Source organism: Heloderma suspectum, chromosome 1, assembly GCF_057233095.1.
Source record: "Heloderma suspectum isolate Gila_16-S chromosome 1, 16-S_ref, whole genome shotgun sequence".
Lineage (NCBI taxonomy): Eukaryota > Metazoa > Chordata > Lepidosauria > Squamata > Helodermatidae > Heloderma > Heloderma suspectum.
In genome coordinates this window covers 163,984,039-164,007,682 of record NC_139458.1, presented here as the reverse complement: position 1 = coordinate 164,007,682, position 23,644 = coordinate 163,984,039, and the positions used below count along the sequence as shown (strand labels likewise).

The 23,644-nt window shown below is 43.0% G+C and overlaps 1 protein-coding gene across 1 annotated transcript in view; it reads right to left on the bottom strand.

The window, feature by feature from the left end:
* The window catches only part of THSD7B (thrombospondin type 1 domain containing 7B), a 645,752-nt gene that overhangs the window by 29,960 nt on the left and 592,148 nt on the right, over nucleotides 1-23,644 (bottom strand). The window contains exons 18-20 of the mRNA XM_084829626.1: nucleotides 16,724-16,865; nucleotides 9,046-9,161; nucleotides 7,442-7,559 (exon numbers count right to left, since the gene is read on the bottom strand). Coding sequence (XP_084685752.1) covers nucleotides 7,442-7,559; nucleotides 9,046-9,161; nucleotides 16,724-16,865 — 376 coding nt within the window. The remainder of the gene's footprint in view (nucleotides 1-7,441; nucleotides 7,560-9,045; nucleotides 9,162-16,723; nucleotides 16,866-23,644) is intronic.

Genomic DNA, 23,644 nt, shown 5'->3' with positions numbered 1-23,644 from the left:
GCAGTAAGTACATACATACATACATACATACATAAATAAATAAATAAATAAATGACATTCTCCTTGGATACACCATGGGCATGTCTACACTATATGTGTACAGCATTTTAAACAATTGTAACTATTATCTCTTTGAAACAAGACAGTTTAGGAGCCACAATTTTGTGGTATTGTTAGGCAGTGCTAATAAAGAATAAACAAATTGCAGTTATTAAGGACTATAGGATGCTGGGGGGAGTCCTGACAGTTAAGACTGGTTTCAACCTGGTTTAAATGCATAGTGTAGATGTGCTTCCTGTTTTATTATAAATGAAACTGATAATACAGAGGAGCCCAAAAGTAGGTACACAGGATAGTTTATTTGCATTTTATTACATTATTTATTACATTTACATTTGTTTAACACTGTTTAATCATGTAAGTGCTCGAAGTGTATTCCATCAACATTGCAACATTCCTCGAACCTGTCCAGAACACTGTGACACACAGTACGACACAAATTCCGGTCCGCGTCAATGTCCATAAATGCTCCTGAGGTGAACTCTTTTAATTCGTCCACTGTCTGGGGATTCCTCTCAAAAACCTTATTCTTTACTACGCCCCCCCAAAAGAAGTCCATTGGTGTTACGTCGGGTGAACATGGTGGCCATTCAATGCTGCCACGTCATCCAATCCAATGCTGTGGGAAGGTGTTGTCAAGATAGTCCCTTACTGCAAAAGCATAATGAGGAGGTGCCCCATCTTGTTGGAAGAGCAGTTCGGCGAAGTTAGCCCTGGTTCTGAGTTGTGGCACTACCACGTCGCGTAACATGTTTAGGTAATTGTTACTATCCACAGTTGTATTGAAGAAAACCGGTCCTACAACACCTTTGCTGGATAGTGCACCCCACACTGTGATGCCTGGCTCGTTCAGTTGAGATGTGATAGTCAAATGAGGATTTTCATCTGCCCAATACACATAGATATGCCTGTTCACGTGGCCTGACAACTTGAAAGAAACCTCATCTGACCAGATGATCTTATCAAGAAGGTCTGGTTCATTAGAGATTTGGTTACGCATCATCTCACAGAATTGCAACCGATGGTCTGGGTTGTCCTCCAGAAGACCATGTAACAGTCTTGGATGGTACGGCTTCAATTTCAATTTACGCATTAAGCGTTGCAAGGACGTTCTAGGTATGGATAGCTGCTTAGATGCACGTCGTGTGGACTTTTTCAGACTGTTCACAAATGTCAGAGCAACTCTCATCTCATTTTCCTCTGTCATAGACATCCTAGGACATCCAGATTTTGGTGCATTAGCCACTGCACCTGTTGCTTCAAATTTATCTCTAAGATGATAAATTGTCAGACATGTTGGTGGAGGAGTGTCAGATGCTTCTTGCCACGCTGTGCGCACCCGCTCAGCATTTTCAGTCTTCCAGTACTGCTTTAGAATCCATTTTCTTTGTTCTTGACTCAGGTTCGCTGCCATCATTCACAATATCAGTAAAAAAAAATAACTAAACGACTAACAACTGTATACCTACTTAAGGGCCTCACTCCCCTCACTCTCCACACTTAACTGATTTAACTGTCACTCCCTGTCACTCACTCTTCCCAACTGTCATTCTGACTCCACCCACACATCTTCTACTCACACATTCTCTCCCCCTCCCATCAACATTCTAAACAACTGTATACCTACTTTTGGGCCACCTGGTATTGAAACATCTGGCATGGACAGCATGCAAGGGTACTGTTTATCTCCAAGATTTGGATTGAGATACACCAAGAAGCTGGATGATGCTCAAATTTAGAAACTAGGAATATAGACATCTATGGCTATTTTAAGGGTAGGCATTGTTCTTGCTGTGCCCTTGCATTGTGAATTAGGCCTTCAGTCAATCCTCTTAACAGCAATACACACATACACACACATCTTTTTTAAAAAACATGCTTACAGAAATGTATACATGTGAATCTATGAAGAATGCCCCTTTAAGGAACTGTTCCATTATGGCTTTTATGCTTTAAAACACTTTCAATCACAAATAATTTATTTTGGCATGGCAAGCTCACCTATTCTAATTTTTAGATTGGCTTTACATCTTCTCTTATAATATTGCAGTGTTTTGTGTGAAACCCCAATAAGAAATTTAGCTCAGGCAGTATTGGGAAGCTGCATTTTCTTATATGTTAATGAATTGCTGAACCTCTGCATGTACACTCTTTACTATGCATTGAAATTGCTCTTCTCAGAGACTAGATGGGATATCCCATTGGGAAACAGAATACACACCTATAGCTAAAAATTGCCTATCCTAAGTAATCTGCATCTACAAATATTACATGAAGGAAGTCTGCATATACATCTTCCACATTTATATTCACAAAAAAGCTTTTTAAGTTTTCAAGGCAGCAATACTGGATGATCATCTCTTGAAATGGGTTAAGTAACTGGCTGCCTGTTGAGCTGATGTATTTTTCTGTTGAATTCCTGTGGACTTTCAGTGAAAAAAACACAAAACTCTCTTTAGGTTTTGAGTTTGTGTCCATATCTTTTAAATCATGGTTAATCAATAACTTTATAGTTATTTGAAATATCTACATCATGTATTTATATTGTTAAAATTGTATTTGTACATTATATATATATATATGAACATGTTACCTTGAATAGCTCACTTTTTCTGTTTCCTGATCATTTTGCAACAGCTACCTTTGGGTTTCTGCTTGCCTCATGTTAACTGTACCTGATCGCTTCTAAGGTTAAAAAGCATTAGGGATTGTGCAGTAGAAAAGACATCCAAGGTTCATCATCCAGCTTTTGGAACTGAGGAAGGAACCCTCAAATTCAAATCAATCCACATGATGAAAAACGAATGTTGATGAGCAACCTGATTTTCATAACAACCTTGGGTATGACCTCTGTCTGGGTCAACAGCTCATGCAGAACTCTGTTCTCACTGAGCTTCTGAATACAATTCTGAGTTGGGTGTTTTGGCAAAGTTCTCTTTATGCCACTGGTCTGCACTCTGCACTAGAAATCAGTGCAAGCAGCAGCTGCCATATCAAATGTGGCATCAGAATTGGTTCGAAATTATAGCATGTCTCCTAAAGGCACATCTTTCTGAAAAACATAACAAGCCTGTTATAAATACAAGTTGTATATGTAGGATCCCTTTGTGTAAATGCAGATTGCTTTGGATTATTATAGATATATTACCATTCTGCAAAGGACATCCTGTCTACTTGCTGGGAAGAGTAATTTCCATGCCTAGCAAGGCAGTACTTGTAGTTGGTCTAAAGATCAAAGAGTCTGACTTAACTCATGGACCTGAACTTCACTCTTTGGATGGCTGAATCTACATTGACTTCATTGTTACTGTTCTCTAGTGAACTGCCAGACATGTACTGTCAGGCAAAGTAGCAAGACTAAAGGAAATCTTTAAGATTTTATACATGAATAGTGCAGTCCTGTGCATGTTTAGACAGAAAAAAGTCCCACAACTCCCAGCATGCCCCAGCCAGGCTTGGGGATGCTGGGCATTGTAGGACTTTTTCTGTCTAAACATGTATAGGATTGCACCCTAAATGTGTTATCCTGCATAAAGAACTCAGAGAACATGCCCTGTTAGATAATATTGGGAAGATTACATTTCATTCATAATGATGAGCCACTATAGGTGACCTGGGAACGAGTTTGGTAATCTGTATCATCCTACTAGTCCTGGTGCTAGGGAAGATTTATTACACATCAGGTACAAATGCGTGGTAAAATGGTTATCTGTATGGGTTTGATACTTTTAATAGGGTGATTTCCTTTACAAATGTTATTTTGTTCAAGATATAATATCTTGAACAAAAGTATCAATATGGGTTTGTGGTTCCAATGTGGGTCTGTGAGAAAGCCTACCCAGTGTAAGACTAGCTGGCAAGATGGGGTTGGTGAATGGAACCGAGAACATTGTGGGATCATTGGATGAAGTTGAAGCCACACATACCTTATCTGCTGAATTTCATCTTGCAGTGGGAACTTTTGTGCAGTATCCAGAAGGGTTGCTCCACCTCTGCTGGCTCTGCTGCCCTCATGGGACCCACTGCTTGTGCAATGGGGCTTTGGTGCTTCTAAAATAACAAGCATCAGTGGAGCTCCCTTCTGCAACTTCCACTGATTTGACCAACTCCAGAAACTAGGGGTTTCCAGAAACTAGGGGTTTGGGGGGTTATGTTTAGAAGCACCAAAGCCCCATTGCGCAAGTGGTGGGCCCCACAAGTGCATGGGCACAAAAGGATATTACCCTTTATTTTTATATTTGGAAGGCTTTAAATCAGAATCTCATATAAATGAATTTTCATCTGGCATTATTACTATGTATGCCACCTTGAGCTTTTTGGAAGAAAGGCAGGATATAAATGTAACTGATAAAATAAATATTACAGTGAGTACAAAGAGTTCAAATAACCCAAGCAGAAAGAGGTAATGTACCCATACCATAATGTGCTTAATATTACAGCTGCAACACTATTTTATTTTAGGGGACCTGCATAGATTTAAGCAAGAAAGAAACAGAGAAACAACCAAACAATACTATTGACAAAAGCTATAGAAATCAAAATGGTCTCCTTTTATCACCACACAAAACATACACAGGAGATCAGAGTACCACCTATATTGCAACAACAGCAAATCATATTTTGTGTACAGTTCCACCACATAAAACCTAAACTGAAAACAACTGGAGCAGCTACTAATCCACTAAAATATATCACCATGGTATAAACTTTATACTAGTTTGTGAAATGATTGACACAATAGAGGCATTGCTGGTGTTGAGGGACACAGAAACTGAACATGGTAAACTTCCATCTTCTAAAAATATATATTTCCATTTCCTTGAATTATGTTTCTTGGGGAAACTCCCCACAGATATTCTAGTACATCTGATTTGCAGATGTAACTAAAAATCCTAGCTTCTCATATGAACTGAGGGTAGATTACACTTTGCCCCTTTTAATGAGGGAACCAATGAAAGCAAGACCTTTGCCCCACAAGATCTGGGCAGCTCCTCTTCAAGTATTGGCAGCAGCAGCAGCTGAATAACCTTATGGCTTTTGAATAGAAGATGGGGAGTATGGAGTCTGTCCATTTGTCTGCCTCAGAGAAGCCACTGCCTGAATGAGTGAGGTTGTGAGGTTGCTGCTAAAGAGGTCTAGGAATGTGTTTGGTGTGTGTCAGGGATCATCTCCAGTGAGATGTGCGAGCTGTAGAGATCTCACCACAGATATGGTCTCCAATCTCTCATGTCACACATTTTGCAGGAAAAGCAGAAGCATAAGTCGCTTATGTTTCAACTTTCCATATTGTACTTTATTTGATTCTGGTGATCAATATTTATGAATTGTTTGTTTATGTTAGTTTGGCAGAACAGATGATAACCCACCAAAAGTCAATGGCTAATCCAAATATTTAATTCTCTGGACATTTTTGTAATTTGCTTTTATCATTGAAATCCATTCAAAATGAGTCTGCCACTGGAATCAGAATCTATTATTTATCTGCTCAAACAAGCACAGATCTACACTCACATTTGGACAACGATAACTTATTAGAATTAACCAGTTGTCAGCTTTCCCCCAAGGCCCTGCAAGAGCTTCTGCTGGGTGTAGCCTGCATGTGTGAACCTTAGTTGCTAGATGCTGATGATAAGGTGTGGGAAAGCCAGAACTGTGGCTGAATGGCTCCACTTAGTTACAGCATGCTCAGAAGAGACCACAATGGCAGAATGACGGTTCTCAATCCACCCCCTGAAATTTAGTCCCTGAGGTCCAGAGATGAAAGAGAAGGGTCTTCACTTGTGAAGTGCCTTTAAAATTATCCCTAAAGTCTTAAACAATTTTGCATTTCAAGAATACTCATTGTTTTCACTTTCTAGGGTTTTTTTGGAAAAAATAAAGCAGTCCCAGATTTGAAGATAATAAGATAGCCCTTTGTGTTAACATGTCATCAAAACTGTTTCATTTTAAGCTGTTCAACTGCAAAACAAGACCAAGCAGGAACAAACAAAACATGAACTACAGTGCAATTCTACCTGCCTCCTCAGAAGTAAGCCCCACTGAGTTCAATGGGACTTACTACCCAGGTAAATGTGTATAGGATTTCAGCCATATTCCTCAACTGTTTTGGTCCTAGACTTGACAATTGGGAGCCTCTCAGAGCTTTTCACAAACACATTTTCCCCCTTCAGTGGCTCAGTGGGTGCTTTGTTTCTGGCAAACACAAGGTTTGCTTCAGAAGCAGCCACTTCATATAAAATAACATTTTCTCATCTCTGAACACCATGATGGGACATAAGAGAGAGTGTGAGGATAGCACAATTGTTGCCCCTCCTCCCTCCCTCCCACCACCAAAATACCAGCAAATAAACAGGAACTACTAAACTTTAATGCAGGGATGTGGAACTTAGGTCCTCCCGATGTTGCTGGACTGCAACTTCCAACATCCCTAACCATTGGCTATGTTGACTAAGGCAGATGGGAGTCCACCAACAGCTAGAAGGCCACATGTTCCCCACCTCTGCTGCAATGACTGCACAACTCCCAGGTCCATAACACATAACATTCAAACCATGGGTCACATTCTAATCCCATTATCAAATTCATTCTGGTATAAGCTTTCGTGCAACTGGTCTACAAGCTTATGCCAAAATACATTTGTTGGTCTTTAAGGTGCCACAAGTCTCTGTTGTTTTTGCTGCAACAGACTAATATGGCTACCCCTCTGGAAATTATACAAAGCGTTTCCATTAGCAATTGCCACTGAAAATTGCAAATAATTATAACATTCACCATGAAGCAACTTACAAACAGGAAATCAGAAAGGAATGAGCACTGATGTAACGTCTTTCTCCTGAAGTTGCATGTCTTCCCATGCTCACATTACAGGCATCGCATTTCAACTTCATATTACTTTACTTCAGACACTATCTTTATTAAAGCCACTGTAGCAGTATGACAGGCCCTAAACTGTATATTTACAGTTGAGTGATTCAGTATGTCTTGATGATGGATTGTTTCAAATGACACAAAGTAAAAGGAAATATAAGCCCAACATGGGGTTTGTTAGGAAGCATGTAGTACATGTTTGCAGATCATATTTTAATTGTTTGCTCCATGTTTAAATAATGACTACATGTTTTACAATGTGTCTAAAATGTATGTCAGTGCAGCTTGTATATTCACAGCATTAATAGTAATAACCTTGAATGCTATGTAGTTGAAAGGAAGGTTATATAAATACTTAAAATAAATATAATACTAATTAAAACATTAGTTACTTAACCTACTACGTAACTTAAAATTAGCCTTGTGACCAGAAACGGAGCATTCATTACTGATGTGTTTTAAAATACGTTTCTATTCAGGGGAAGGTAGATAGAATCTTAATAGATACAGTTACCTGCAAGGCCACAGGTATGTGAACATTCTGACCAAGCAGACCACTCAGAGAACTGGCAGTTGACTACACATTCCACAAGGCAGTCCATAATCATTTTTGCTGGTGTTTCCAAATTTAGCTATAAACAGAAACAGAATAAGTCACTTGTCACTCAAGGAAGGAATGAGAAGGAAGGAATGAGAAATAAGAGGAGCTCAAAAATAAAACACCCAGGGATCACTTCATGCTTTGCCAAGTGTCATTTTCACACCGAACCAGGTCCAGTCGACCCGAGCTGAGACACAAATTTAGTTTTCAGTAAGGCAACACACATCTGAAGGAATTAAGGCAACTTGCTCATGCGTGCGATGTTTATACACTGGCTCCCCCCACCCTCTGTGTTTGTACTTTGCACCAGCAGCACCTGGACTGTAATAGCCGCAATACAGATTCACTCTATATATGTCTACTGAGAAGGAGGCCCCTATTAAGTTCAATGGGACTGTAAGAGAAGAATGAGTAGAATAATGATTGACACCAGGGGAGTGTAATGGAGTGGTTGGTGGGGCCAGAGTGAGTGACAACTGGGTAGAGTCAGTTGAGAAAGTCCATTGCAAATGGGAACTGAGGATGACAGTTAGAGGAATTAGAGGAGAGTTAGAAAAATTAGCTGAGGGTTAGGGAGATTAGGCGGGAGAGGGAAGGGCTGCAAAAAGGCTGGGGTTCAGTTGGCTGTTAAAGAGGACAGCCAGTTATATTAGGTTAGGATATCAGATGGAATTATTATTTGTAATTTATTATCAAATTATTAGTTGTTCTGGTTATTTTCCATAAAAACTATATTTACTTATTTAATTGCATGGATGTGTTGTTCTTTGTGTGATTCTAGGAAAACCTGTCTCACTCCTCATGTTGTCTTTAATTTATACACCCAAGTATAAAATAGGAGAGTCCTGCTGCTCTCCACAGATTTGTAGGTGGTGGCAGATGTCCATTTTGAGGGGATGTCTTGACTCAGTAAACAGGCTGGGATACTTACCCATTGACCTCCATGGGCCAGGGCCTTGTAAGCGCCCTGGAACATCACAGGGACTTACTCCCAAGTAAGTGAATATTGGACTGAAGCCTTAGATTGTAAGCCTATGCGAACTGCACCACTGTAGTGTACATTCCATTCACCTGTCTTCCAGTCAGCACCTAGCAGTGCCTTCAAAGAACAGGCACAATAGCGGGGGCAATATTTTCAAAAGATACAGATTTACTCTTGGTAGTTACCCCTGGGTCTACAGATCTACCCCCCGCCCCCAAGTAACTATGTAACAGGTGAATATCTAAACCTTTCACAGAGTTTTGCCTTACGTATGTCTTCTTTTGGATTTTGACAGGAGCTGTGAATGAAGATATGCAGAAGCCATATCCAGGTGGTTCAGAATGCTGAGATACATGATAACCAGAGAGCAGCAAGTGGAACAAATAATTAAAATGATTTAATGAGTAAGATCCCTCAAAACAGTCAAAGCCCTTCCTGTGAAAGCTAGATTTTGCCCTATGCAACACAAGTGATCTGAAAACATGCAGAATTCAATTGACACACTCCTGTTCTGATGGCCCACATGAAACCTCACCTGCTTACAGTAGTTCTTATTCACTGTTGTCCCATCACTGCGTACGCAGCTCAGAAGGCGACTTCTAATCCCTTGTCCACAGGTTGCATTTTCATTTAGCTGACATGTGCTCCAGTCTAAAGACATAACATAATTGCATTTAGTTCTGCCAGCCACTACTGAAGGAATCTTTTAATTTTAAACACAATTAAATCATACAGAAACAAAGAAAAGGGATTAATTCTTTTTAATGTCTAGTCTTAGATGGTCAAATCTTTGTTTCAGTAAACCGTATTCCCTCTGAGTGCACTGTCTGGAGCCGATAAAATATATCATTTAAAAACAGCCCATGCGTTATCAAGTACCATGATGCTGCTTCCCTGGATAGCGAAGTTATAAACATTTTCTGAAGTACTACTGCCTCAAAGCAAAGCTTGTCACAACCTCCAATTGAATTTTGTTCGACAAAGCAAGTCATATTTCATTCTTTAAAAAAATAAAAGAAAGTGCTTTTAAAAACATTAATGCCTTCCTCAAGCTTGTGTAAACGACTTGAACAGGCTGTTGATGTCATTGTATCATTCTGCAAAGGTAAAGCTGAAAATGACTACAGATCATAAATAACTGGAAATCTTTTCAGTCTTCAAAGTGTAAGTAAAAAGATTATCCATCAAGATGTCACCTTTTTGCCTCTCCATTTTCTTTAAAATGTTACGTTTGTATGGATGTGCGTGTGTGATTTCTATGGTAGTTACCAGGAATAAGAAGGTCAAGACAGTGTTTTCCTTCTTACTTATGAGGAGTTGTCTACACATACACCCATGTTCAGAGCCCTATAGCTGCACTCAATCATATGCTGAGCTGCTGCAATTTTGGGCTTCCCATTCACTTCAATGGAAGAGATATCTCCATATACACATTCCATTGCATGCACATTTATGATCCAGCATTGAGGCAAATGGAAAAATCCTTATAAGCAGCAAAGTTCCAATGCTTTGATTGGGTATTGTGCATGATGGTGTCTGACCAGAGATTACTGGATTGGGAACTAAATGTTTTGCTTGTGCTTAATTTACGAACAGCTAATGACTACTTCTAAGTAGTCACAAGTCGGTTTCTAAGGAGTGTCTTGAAGTAAATCACCAAAGCTAACTTAGTATCTAGGATCGCTGCAGCATACTTCAAGCATATAAAGCTGCTGATAGACAGCAATGACCCTGAGGTAAATGCTACTAAAACAGAATGGGTTGGTTCCAGACTTAGTCATACATAGAGTAGACCCATTGAAATCAATGCATCTTAAGACAGTCATGACTAACTTGTCTCATTATTTCAATGGGTCTCCTCTAAGTATGACTAAGGGTGCAATCCTATGGGGATAGGCTGTGGCCTCCAAACTCGGAGGCAACTGCCTATCCAATGAGGGGCAGGAGAAACATGGAGGGGATCATTCCCTCCATGCTTCTCCTGCCCTGCATTTGCGGCTAGACAGACAATTTCAGCTGTCTAGCCACGGGAAGACGGAGTGGGGGAGAAGGCTGCTGGACAACACATAGGATGTGTTGTACCAGTATTTCTGCCTTCCCCGCCCCAGAACGCCCCTGGGAATGCCCCATTTTGGCCACTCTGTGCTCCTCTTTGGAGCACAGAGCATGGGGCTGTTCCGCACTACCTGCAAGGCAGCGCAGAAGGGGGGGAAGGTCAGTTCTCTGGGGCATGGGCTCTGAGGTCAGTTCTTGGAAAACCAGATATCCTACGGCCATCTAGCCGCTGACTAGCAGTCATAGGATTGCTCCCCCGGTCTGGATTCAACCCAATCAGTGTGAAAACCCTCTGAGCATTGAGCAAGGGGTTGGACTTGATGGCCTTGTAGGCCCCTTCCAACCCTACTATTCTATGATTCTATGAGTAGAGTTAGTATAACTTTTGGTTTGCATTTTTCTCTTTTTGTGTTATCACCAACAAGAACAGTTTTAACATTCTTATCTAATAATTGGTAATTTGACATGCGAATTCTGCCTTTACTTAAACCTTTAGAACCCACTTATGCTTGCATTGTCTCTAAACTGTTTTTAAAAACCTATTCCTGTTTTATATTCTCTGCAGTCTTACTTTGGCTCACAATGTCACTACGGTTTCTGCTTGGGCTTCTGAATAACCTCACCCAGTTCAGTGGAAGCATTCACATGGTTACAATTCATCATGAAAGTTGAAAATGGCAGGTCTGGGTTCTCAAAAAACCAGGGCTGCGATCTTATTTCTAACACCACCTACTCTCCTGGGGCAAATAACAGCTCCTGGGCAGGGGAGAAAGCAATATTTGGGAGGGGGGTTGTGGGGAGCAGGTCAAAGTCCTTCTTTACCTGTGGCATTGTCCTGATCTAGATTGGGGCCCTACAAAGCTGCAGTTTATAAACACACACATGCATGCAAATACACATTTAACATGATGTGTACTTTGGCCCTTACCACCAATGAACTCAGTAGGACTTACTTCTAAGTGAACATACTGTCAGGGGTGTTTCTGAGCGCAGGGAGTGGGATAGCAATTCAGATTCTGAAGGAGAACCATCAGACATGGGGGAGGTGTTTTCCCAGGCTAGTCTGGATATGAGTAGGCCTGCTTCTCAGGTTACAAACATTGTCGAGTAATGGATTAAAAGCTGTAGACTGAAGCCTCTCATCTGTGAAAGTTTGGGCACTGAAGTGAAGTGGGGGCTAAGGGAATTGTGACAGCTTGCCCACTGTCCTCTCTTTCTCTCTCTCCTCTCTTCATTGGTCTCTTCCGTTGACTGTGCTCTTGGGCAGTGCCATGGAACAGGCTTTAAACACATTGACACAGGGGAACCAGGCTCTTTGCGATCAGGTCAATCACTTGACGGGTGCCGTTCAAGCCTTGCAGGCGGCTGCTCAACCTGCTCTGCCCGCTCCACCCCTGCTCCCTCCCCATTGTAAATGCCCAGTAGCACTGCCGGAGAAATTTGCTGGAGAGAAAGGACTGTTTCAAATTTTCCGCACCCAATCGGAACTGTATGTGCACCTCCGGCCGGAGGATTTCCAGATGGACCAGATTCGTGTGGGGTTTATCATTAACCTGCTTTCAGGCATGGTGGCTAAATGGGCTTCAGTGCTTCTCGTCACAAATGATCCCCTGCTGGAGAACTACCAGGGTGATGATGAATGCGATGGGCAGCGGTTGGTGATCCCCTTCGTGCGGAGACAGCAACCCAGGATATCCGCCGCCTCAAGCAAGGCAAGGACTCTGTTTCAGGTCAAGCAACCAGTTTTCACTTGCTGATGCAGGATTTACAGTAGAATGATATGGCTCTGGTAGCCCAATTTTTGGATGGCTTGAATGACGGAATCTTAGATAAGCTAGTGTGAGTGCCATGCCCACCAACACTGGCTGAGCTCATCCAGTCATGCCTGCAGATCAACAGTCAGCTGGAAGGATGTTGGCAAGCCAAGAAGAGCTCTGCTAGCCAGGATTTCCCTTCTCCCATTCCCCCATGGCCGCTGCCCCCTCCCCCCTGCAGCCCTGCTGAAGGGGTGGAGGAGACCTCTATGCAAGTAGGAGCAACCCAATCCACACAGTCACTGGAAGAACTGGAATGGTGGCGCGCTAAACGTTGGTGCTTCAGGAGTGGAAAGAAAGGTCACTTTGCCAGATTCTGCTGGTCCTGACCGCCAGCCCCACCTCCCTCTCCACCTCCTGCCCCCCAAGCCTGACTAGGCCACCCCCCAAGTCTGTTGGGGGTCTCCAGTGAGGAGGGACCATCTGCAACCAGGGTACGCCTCCCACACGTCTCTCCCTAGTCCCATCTGCTGCTTCCTGTGCACCGGCATTCTTTCCAGTGAACATGTCATAGGGCTGGTGGACTCCGGGGCTACTACCAGTTTTATGGATGGAACGTTTGCTCGGCAATGCAATACTTCTGCTCTGCTCCTGCCCGCCCCATTGAAAGTAGAGACTATCAACAGGCACCCTCTCTCTTCTGGAGCGGTTACTCATATTACAACTCCAGTCACCCTTTGTTCCCAGGGGCATGTCGAGCAAATTCAATTTCATCTGGCCAAGGTGCCCCAATAGCCAATTGTGCTGGGCATATCCTGGCTCTCTAAACACAATCCTCAGATTTCTTGGCAGCTTCATCAAGTGCACTTTTCCTCCCCTACTGTCAACAGCATTGTTTCCTGGGAGCTAGCGTGGCCCCGGCTCAGGCTTTAACCCTTTCTTCTCTCTCCTTGTCTTCCCCAAGCAGCTTTTCTGCTCCGGTGCACCTACCAGAAAAATATGCGGCTTTCTGGGATGTTTTTGACAAGAAGGAAGCTGACCGACTGCCCCCCCCCACCGCCCCTATGATTGCGCCATTGACCTGATCCCAGGAGCTGCCATCCCAGCTGGGTGACTGTACTCCATGTCAGAGCCAGAACTCCAAGCTCTGCAGGAGTTTTTGCACACTAACTTGCGGTGCGGTTTTATTCACCCCTCCACCTCCCCTGCCAGAACTCCAACTATGTTTGTGAAGAAGAAATCAAGGGAGCTTCATCCCATCCATGACTACAGGAAGCTCAATGCCATTACTATCCCTGACAAATACCCCCCTCCGCCTAATCCTTGAGATGCTGGAGCGCTTGAAGCAAGCCAAGATTTTCACTAAATTGGACCTGCATGGCACCTATAATCTGATTCACATCTGGGAGGGGGATGAGTGGAAGACCAGTTTCTCGTGCCATTACGGATCGTATGAATACTTAGTCATGCCGTTTTCAGCCTGGCATCAACTCCCTCTACATTTTCATGTTTTATGAATGAAATTTTCTGGGATTATTTGGACACTTTTCTTATCATTTATCTGGATGATTTACTTATATTTTCTTCGGACCCCCACTCACATCAACAACATGTGAAAGCTGTCCTACAGCACCTCTGGGAGCACCGTCTCTTTGTTAAGCTAGAGAAATGTGCTTTTGATTTGACATCCTTAGACTATCTGGGTTATATTATTTCAGCAGAAGGCATCAAGATGGATCCTGCAAAGGGCCAAGCAGTCTTCTCCTGGCAGTCTCCATCCTCCAAGAAGGACTTACAATGTTTCCTGGGCTTTGCCAATTTCTACAGAAAGTTCCTGCCCGGCTATGCAAAACTGACAACTCCTCTCACAGACCACCTCAAAGGCAAGAAATCTCCCTTTCATTGGTCCACCTCCACCCAACAGTCTTTTGAAGAGCTAAAGAGGCTATTTAGCTCTGAGCCATCCTTTTACATCCCGACCCATGGAAGCCTTTTGTAGTGCAAACGGACGCCTCTGATTTTGCAGTGGGGGCCGTGCTCTTCCAGGCAGGAACAGCAGGGGGTGAGCTGCAGCCTTGTGCTTACCACTCCAAGAAATTAAGCGTGTCCGAGGGGAATTATACCATCTGGGAGAAAGAACCATTAGCCATAAAATCAGCCTTAGAGACGTGGTGACATCTTTTGGAGGGGGCATAGCACCCAGTTGAAGTGAGAACTGACCATTGTAACCTGGAATATCTCTGGACAGCCTGGGCCCTAAATCAGCATCAAATTAAGTGGTCTTTATTTTTTTCATGATTTAATCTCAAGATCTGCCACATGAGAGCCACGAACAACCAACAGGCGGATGCACTCTCCCGTAAGCCAGAATTGCAGCTGGGGGGTGAGGAGAGCCCCTCCCCTGCCCTGATCCTTCCCCGCCAAAGTCTGGTGGCTGCTGTTGAACCTCACTCTTGGACAGAGCTCCTTCACACCGAAGGAACTCAGGATCCCCTTGTGCATGATAAGGTGGCAGAATTGGGACAAGCAGCTGGCGACCCCAGGTGTACCCCTTCTCACTGCAAGGTGGGCTGCTTTACCACTCACACAGGGTCTATGTGCCTTCCAAACACCGCCAAGAAAAAGTCCTCCGTCAGTGCCATGACTCCTCCACCACTGGGCATTTTGGCTTCTCTAAGAACTTATATGCAGTTACGTGGGACTTTTGGTGGTCCTGAGTGTGTTGGGATGTCAAAACCTATGTCGCCTCCTGTGAAATCTGTCAATGAGTGAAAGACCCTGCAGACAAACCCACTAGCTTACTCTGCCCCCTGCCTACACCCACAGGCCCCTGGGAGCTGCTCTCCCTTGGCTTCATCACCGACTTGCCCCACTCACAAGGTAAGACCACCATTCTGGTGGTGGAGGACTTATTTTCTAAGATGGCCCACTTTATCCCATGCTCAGGGCTGCCCATGGTCAGGGACATGACAAAACGCTTTTTGACACGTTTTCTGGCTCCATGGCTGGCCTGAGGGTCTTATTTCGGATTGGGGGCCCCGTAGACTATGACGGAGAAAATAAAGGGGAACGCAAATAGCGTAGCAGGCACTATTTGCGTCCCTTTTTGATTCACTGTTTTAGCCTACGTAAATATTTACGTAGGCTAAAACGGCGAATCAAAAAAGGGACGCAAATAGCGCCCACTACGCTATTTGCATTCCCCTTTATTTTCGCCTTCATAGTCTACGTAAATATTTACATAGACTTAGACGGCCAAAAATAAGGAACGTAAATGGCGGCGGCCATAGCCGCCGCCATTTGCGTAAGCGGTTGTTGTTGTTGTTGTTGTTTTTAACCTAGCCATGATAAGCTACGTAAATCTTTATGTAGCCTATCATGTTCCTGTAAAAAAAACAAAAAACAAAAACCCACCTCCAGACTGCAAATGGTGGTGGCAGCAGCCGGTTGGAAGACCAGCCGCCGCCACCGCCGCTGGAGCCGCCGCCACCTGGAACATCCGCCCCAGGTAAGTCTCATCCCGGGGGGGATTCGTGGGGGGGCGGGGGGCAGGCCGTTCCGCCACGGAGTTCGGGGGGCCGAATGCACTGGCATTCGGCCTCACCGAGATCCATGGCGGAATTCTCTGACATCCCTAAATAGGACATAAGGAGTGCCAGTGTGGTATAGTGGTTAGAGCGTTGGACTGGGACCTGGGAGATCTGGGTTCTACCCAGCCATAAAGGCTGAGTTCTAGACGTCCAGGTTCTACATGGCCATAAAGCTCTGGGTGACCTTGGGCCAGTCATTGACTCTCAGTCTAGCCCATTTCACAGGGCTGTTATGAGGATGAAATGGAGGTGAGGAGAACCATATAAGCTGCCTTGGGTTCCTTGCAAGAGGAAAAATGGTGGGATATAAATGTAATAATAATAAAAAAATAACTTTTGTTAATCCCTTTTAAATGCAGGCCAGTTTGTAAAAATTATTCTGGTGACACGTTCATAATATTATTTCTCTGTTCTACAGTTCTTTTTGGTGTCAAAAATGGTTTGTTTTTCTCATCCTCCAAACAGCCAATGTCTAACAAAATGAAGCAAATCAACCTTTCTTAGAGGCAAGAACTTGGCCCCCTAGAAAACTTAATGGCCTCCTGAAAATTTGAATCCGGGTCCCTAGTGTCTATGCCATCCTTTCTCCACCTGGTGCCCTCCAGATGTTTTGAGCTTCAAATCCCATCAGCCTAAGCCAGCATGGCCAATGGTCAGGGATTCTGGGAGTTGTAGTCCAAAACATCTGGAGGGCACCAGATTGGTTAAGACTGTTCTATGCTCTTCTATCACCCTGCCCTCCCTCTTCAGATAAGATAAGACACAGTGAAAGACACACTAAATTCCGTTTCAAATTACAGTGAAGGGTGCTTACCTGTTAAATTGTAGTGATACTGAAAACAATTTTGATTCAGAACACAGGGCTGCATTTGTGAAGTTTCAGGGCAGGTCTTGGGTTTTAAAGGTGATCTCAACACATGCCGACTCCGTGTTTGCATTATATTGGGGTCACATGGCTAGAAAAACAGGATAAGACAAAGATTTACATAAATGCTAACAGGTGAGTGTTTGGATCATTGTTAGTATTATTTGTTTGTTTAATGGATTTTAAAACTGCCTTTCAGAATAAATTATCCTCCTTTACCCTCCTTGAATAGCTTGGATGAGTCATGCCATGTTCTTTGCCTCAATCTGACAGCACTCTAAAGGAACCCTGTATGTGCCCTAGGGAGGAACCACACATGTGGTTGAAGATGAGCCAGACCACTGTTTCGTTTAAAAGCAGCTTGACTCATTAATTTTTGGACCAGCAGGAAGTGGAAATGAGGGGGGAAAAAGCCATAACCATGTTCACAGTTCCTGCCCATACCTCTTTCAAGCTTCTTTGGACAACATTCTATCATTTTTGCCTTCATATCATTCTTGCTTTCAAGTAGAGGGAGACGGCTGTGTAACACCAACTGGTGAACAAAGAAAGTAAACTCTCTTTTGTTTCACGTAAGATTCTTGCATCTAGTTCTTTATCAATGGAAAAGAATGCTACATTTATTTCTCTTTCATGATCCTTACATTGGAGAAGTTTCAGATGGTGAATGCTTAAGAAAACTTATTCTATCATCCTCATTAAAAATCATGTTTGCACAAAAGGAAGGTAGACAACAATTGGACACCTATTTTAAAAAAGGAACTGGAAACCTTTTACTGCCTATTGTAAAAGAAAATTGTTTAAAAGTTTTTTTTTTGTTTTAAGCTATAAATTGAAAATAAAACATAACTCAAAACTCCTTTACCTATCTTTTTTCAGCCTATATTGTTACAGAACAGACAGTTCAGGCTCCATTGACCATCAACCCTGTTAAACAAATCAGAATTCAGCTTCTCTGCACCTGTACCTTATGTCTCTTTGTTTAGGAATTAAGAAATGTAATCAGAGAATCATAGCACTGGAAGAGCCCCCCAAATCCTAGTCCAGGTATGGGCAGTGTCATAACCAAGGGCACCAATGTGCCCCCAGACACCTTTCTGCCAAGGTGCCCTACTCCTCCCACTATTATTTTTAAAAGTAACACATTTTTAGGGATGTTGGAGAAACCCATTTGGGGGCTGGAGGTCGGCAGGTTTTCGCCAGCTTGACTCCTGGACTCTGGCTCACTCTTCCACGAGCTGGCCCGGCTTGGCATGTGACAAGTGTCTGGGGTGCCCAAATGGGTGTTTTTTATTTACACAAATCACAATTTGCCAAAATCGCATCCATAAATAGAGCAATTGGCGCAAAACTGTGGGCATAAATGGTCTAATTTGTGCAAATTAGACCATTTACACCCATGATTTTGTGCAAATTGGGCTATTTATGGCTGCAATTTTGGCAAATTGTGATTTGCAGACTTTTTTAAAAAAATAATAAAGTTCCTGGGTTTGGAGAACTAACCCGTGGCCCAGATGGCAAATATAGGCTGAGTTGGGAGTGCTGCAGGGTTCCATTGGGCCCCAAAAGGGCCAGATTTCCCCTCAATGGAAAACCCTACATATTCTCAGCTGGAATCACTTTAAAGCCTTCAGCTGCTGCCATCTTCATTTTCCATGAATTTCCCTAAGCTGATGGGGCTTAGAGACATTCTGAGGAAATGAAGATGGCAGGTGGCTGCAGACCAATGCTTTCCTCTACAGTGGCCCAGCCCCCAAGATTAAAGGTGCTGAACTGAAGGATCAAAGGAGTTGTTTAGTATGTTGTGGCTCAGGCCCCACATCTACCTTGTACACAGTCATTTGGGCAGGTGACTTGCCCTTTGTGACTAGCCATGCCTCCCATGGCAGCCATTTTGTGGTGGGGCTCATGACAGTTTCTCAAATTGCCAAATTATGGGCCCGAAAGGGTTGCCCATCCCTGTCCTAGTACAACCACTACCACTAACAGGGCATACCCTTCCTACTGAGAAAATGAGACCCTGTAAAATGACTAACTGGTAAATCGTCCAAATTAGGTCCTTCTTCAGGAGATGGAGTAGAAGAGAAAATCTGAGACATCAAACTGTCACATGACCAGGACTGAAAATGTCAGTTTTGTATGCATGAGAATAAACTAATGGGTTTCTTAAACTAATGCACATGTGTTCTTAGGAGCAAGCGTGAGGGGCACCTGGCTGTTGCAACTCAAGACTCTGCCAGACTAAATGTGGGGAAATGGTTTGGACCCTTTGACACACTCCTTTTGGGAGTTTGGCTTCCATGAAAATTGAATAATCTGTTCTGATCCATTGCAATCCCTAAGCAAGATGGAGACAGGTCAGCCTGGGGTTGCAGAACTGAATTGGTGCTGAGGCAAGGCCAGGACCCTGGACAGGGATAGAGGTGCTGATTCAGATCTCAGTAGTTAACAGATCAGGACCATGGTTAGCAATCCTTTAGCAGAAGAAGCCAGTTGTGTCAACACTGGCCTGGAACAATGGCCAGAACTTTACAGTAAGGGCTAGAGAGTCAAGGCCTGTACTCTGACTCTCTAGCTGCTTGTCTGCTGCTTCTGGCCAGTTAAAAGGCCAGTGCCACCATTTTATGCATCCACTGACTCCTTCCAGGCAGTGGTGTTTGGAGCTGTGGGAATGTCTTCAGAGGAAGCCCCTCAGGTCTTTTCTGATGCTCCAAGGAGTCTGAGATCCACTCACTGGAGTCCAGTGGAAGAGGACCTCATCAGGGCTCAGTGGATAGGGTGTGGACTGAGGGCCAGCGGATCCATCTCCTCTTCCAAGAAGATGGCTGAGGACTCTGAGTCTGAAGACTCCTGCTCCAAAGTCATGACAAAATCCAGTTCAGCTCCTTAACTTGAACAAATGCAATAACTTATATGGAGAAGGTACAAATGCCAGAAATGTCTCTTAGCTGTCCTGGATGAAGACAGATTAAAATTTCCTACACCAGGTTAGGTTAATCTGGTTTAACTTCCAACCCCTTTGTAGATCCTTTACTGTATAACAGATCTTATTGCTCCCTCCTAGGACATGGTGTTATGAAATAAGCTACCCCATTATATGATTACCATTAGTCTGATTTGGGCAACAATTATCCTGTCCTTAGACACATCATGTTTAGATTACTGCATTGTTTTCTATGTGAGCCTGCCCTTGAAGAGCGTCTGGAAACTTCAATTGGTGCAAAATGCAGCAGCTAGGCTGCTAACTAGTGCACAGTACTGGGATTATATTACTCTGATATTGAAAGATCTGCAGTGGTTGTTTTCCAGAGTCAATTCAAGGTGTTGGGCTGGGGCAGGGGGAGGCACTAGGCCTTTGGCTCTAGCTGCACCACTAATACTGACACTTTCAGAGGCTACTTGAGGAGCACACGTGAGATGGCGGTCTTCTGTATCGCTCCCAAACTGTGGACTGCACTCCCTTCAGAGTTATGATTGGTCCTCTCTCTCTCCCTCTCTCTCTCTGCTTTTAAAAAAGGTGTCAGGACTCATCTTTTTAAAATTGTTTATAATAGTATTATTTTAAATATATATATATTTGTAATTATGCTTTATTGTTTGTTTTTAATGTTTGTATGAGGTAGTTGTTATTTTTATTGTTTTAATCTGTTGTGCATTTCCTTGGTGGTTTTTACCGAATGGCAATATAAAAATGCTAGCAACAATAAATAAAAAATAAATAAGTAAAGACATTGTCCTCTACCAAGGCTGCAATCCTAACACACCCTCTAGAGAGGTAAGCCCCAGTGAATACAGTGAACCTGCAAAGAATGTGGTAAACATGCAGAGGTTTTTACTGCAAGTCTACGTCTCTTCCTGCTCTTACTAAAACAGACACTCCAAGAAATGGGCAGGAGTCCACTCAGTTTTGCCATAATGGAAGTATACAATACAGCATCATGTTTTAGAATGAGATATTTTCCAGGCACGGCAAGATACCCTGACTAGCCAAGAAAGAACCAGCCCATTGGCTGGGATAAAAAAGATGAGAAATCTAACATGTCCCTGTCCACCCCAGGGCAAAATTACATGCACACCTTTGAGCAGCAGTCGAGTGAATAGGCAGCAACTTCAGTCATTTAATAGCTTCAGAAGCTCATAAAGGGTAATTATGTCAGCATATACTTGTAAGTGTCTTAACCTTCTGCACTTCATCATGATGGTAGTGACACTGGGGCTAATGGGGTTATTTAAGTGACTAAGAGTGGCAGAATTATGTCATAAAAGAGTGGCAAATTTTAGTCCATCTGATGTCAGTAGCAGCACTGTTACTGATTCCAAGCGAAGCACAATGAGACAAGCAACAAAACAGAAGTGGGGGGGGGGGAACACCCTATGCTTCTAAATATTGAAATTAAACCCACATTAAACGTTCAGTTAACTATTCTTGCTTATATTTCATTGATGGCAATGAGCTTACTCCTGCTCATTGGGGGTGGGAGGAGGGGGTTAAAGTAAGTGCCATGGGCTCAACAAGAATTGAAACAAAAAATGCCTCCTATTTTCATAAATATTGAGAATTTTTCCAGTAATGTCCTTCCATAAATCACACTGAGGGCTCTATTTTTTCCCCATTTAAAAGCTCATTACCTGCAGAGACAGCAGTTCAAAAACACATGCTTTTATTGCCTTGCAGCTGTCACTGACTGCAGAACTTGAGAGCAAGAGACAGGCAGTGTCAGACAGAGAGAGAGAAGAGTCATTCTTTCTTTCTGAGTATTCAAAAGAAGACTTGAGCTATTACAGCTCAGAAGCTAAATTCTGTCATGGCTCAGCCTGATACAGCTCTGGCACAGGTCCAATGGACCACAGTGCAGCTCTTCGTGCCCCCCTAGAGCAATGTGAGACGGCGCCTGACCCCAAGTGTTTTCTCTTGGACATCGGCCAGGGCAGACTAGGCTCCCTGCTCTGAGTTAAGCTAATGCTGTCATTCTGTTACGGTTCTCTATCACGTTGCAGTATGATTTCATGCAGCAAGTAACCTTATTGAAACCTCTGCTTCTGGCTGGGGAATGGTCACCCAGACATCTAAGATAAGGCATTATTCTTAATTACCTGAAAAGGAATCCTGCTGCAAAGTGTTTACAAATTGTTTATTACCTTTCATGCAATTAATTTGATGGTTTGTCCTTGCAGGCAAGAACTACAGCGTAAATGATTTGCCAATAAAAATCAAAGAGAAGTATCTCACTAGATGCTCCCAATTAGTGCTCTACTGCATTTATTTTGCTTTGTTAAAATCAATCAGTGCACTGAAGAAAGAAGAGAGGGGGCGGCTTCTGAATGGCCACTTCTGCCATCTTCAGCATGAAAACAAGCTTCTTGAATGCCTTGCAGGTGAGCGCTGTCTTTGAACAAAGTAGCTTTCCTGCTCTTTAGGTGTGTTTTATATAATCTTACTTAAAAGTCGGTCCAAAGATGGGCTGGCCAGGGTGGGGGAAGGAAAAGCAATCAAAATCTCATTCTTCCTCTCCCTTCTCCAGCCTCAGCAGCTGCTGCTGTCTGCAGCTTGATGCTGTTTCTGCTTTGGCCAGGTCTCCGATTGTTTGCATTATAACCTAATTCACAATCCTCTGCACAGCAGATTGTGGGGTATATTCTGTTCTGTACATACCTTCAGCTTAAGGAGCCAATGACAGCAATACCTGAACTGATTCCCAAAACAAAGAACAAACAACTGGGATTATGTGAATTATGTACTCGATCATGCCAATGGAGGCTTTTTCTCTCTGATTAATTCCCCTGTGAGGACAGAGGGATTTCAGGAAGCAAGTCACAGTGGGGAGAAAGGTTTAATCCTTCTCTCCCAGAGAATGGTAGTCTTGATCCAAATCAAGGCCATGCACACTTACACTAGAGTAAATAAAAAGATTGCCCGAGGTGATTAGCTTAACATGTAGTTTGGCTCTGATTGTTTAATGGTTTTATCCCAACTGTGAGTGTTCTATGGGAGTTCTCCAACTAGTTCTTTATATGGGCTTCATAACTGTAGGCTACAAAGGTTGTAACATGCTTACCAGCCCTGTAATGTATTGAAATGCTTGCATATGGCATTAGGAACATGATGTTTAACAAGCTATTCATAATGAAATGTGCAACTTGAGGCTTGCAATGCAGAAAATGCCTCTGTAGAGAAGGGATTTGACCAGTTTTAACTGAGTAATGAACCATTCATAACAATCTGCATGCAGATGTGAATACTCTGTAACAATTTAATAAGCTATTTACAAGATAAGCAGTGATTTAAAAAAAAATGTAGCTCCACACAATTAATCCATAATGGTTTTCTGAACTCCTCCCACCCCCACCCCAAGCTGTTAATCACTGGCAAAGAACAAAACTCACCCCAAGGACAGGGAGTTGGAAAAAATTTACTTCCAATCATCCTATCAAGGGTTCTCAATCTTAATATATATCATATAACAATTTCTTTATTATGTGTCAGTGAAAGATCAACCAATATTAACACTGTTGCGATCATAATTAGAACACTTATACTTTATTATACTTCAACTATGATCCTGACATTGTAATCCCATACTCACTTACCTGAGCCCCACTGAATGCAACGGGGCTTCGTCCTGAGTAGACATATATAAGATTGCACTTTGAGCCACTTACATGGAAGTAAGTTTCACTGAAATGAATGGGACGTGTTTCTATTTAATTGCCCAAACCCACAATTTCTGGTGTGCACTTGGGGGCTCTAATGCAGGACATGGAATAATGGGCTCAAGTTACAGGAAGCCAGATTCCAGCTGAACATCAGGAAAACTTCCTGACTGTTAGAGCAATACGACAATGGAACCAATGACCTAGGAAGGCGGTGGG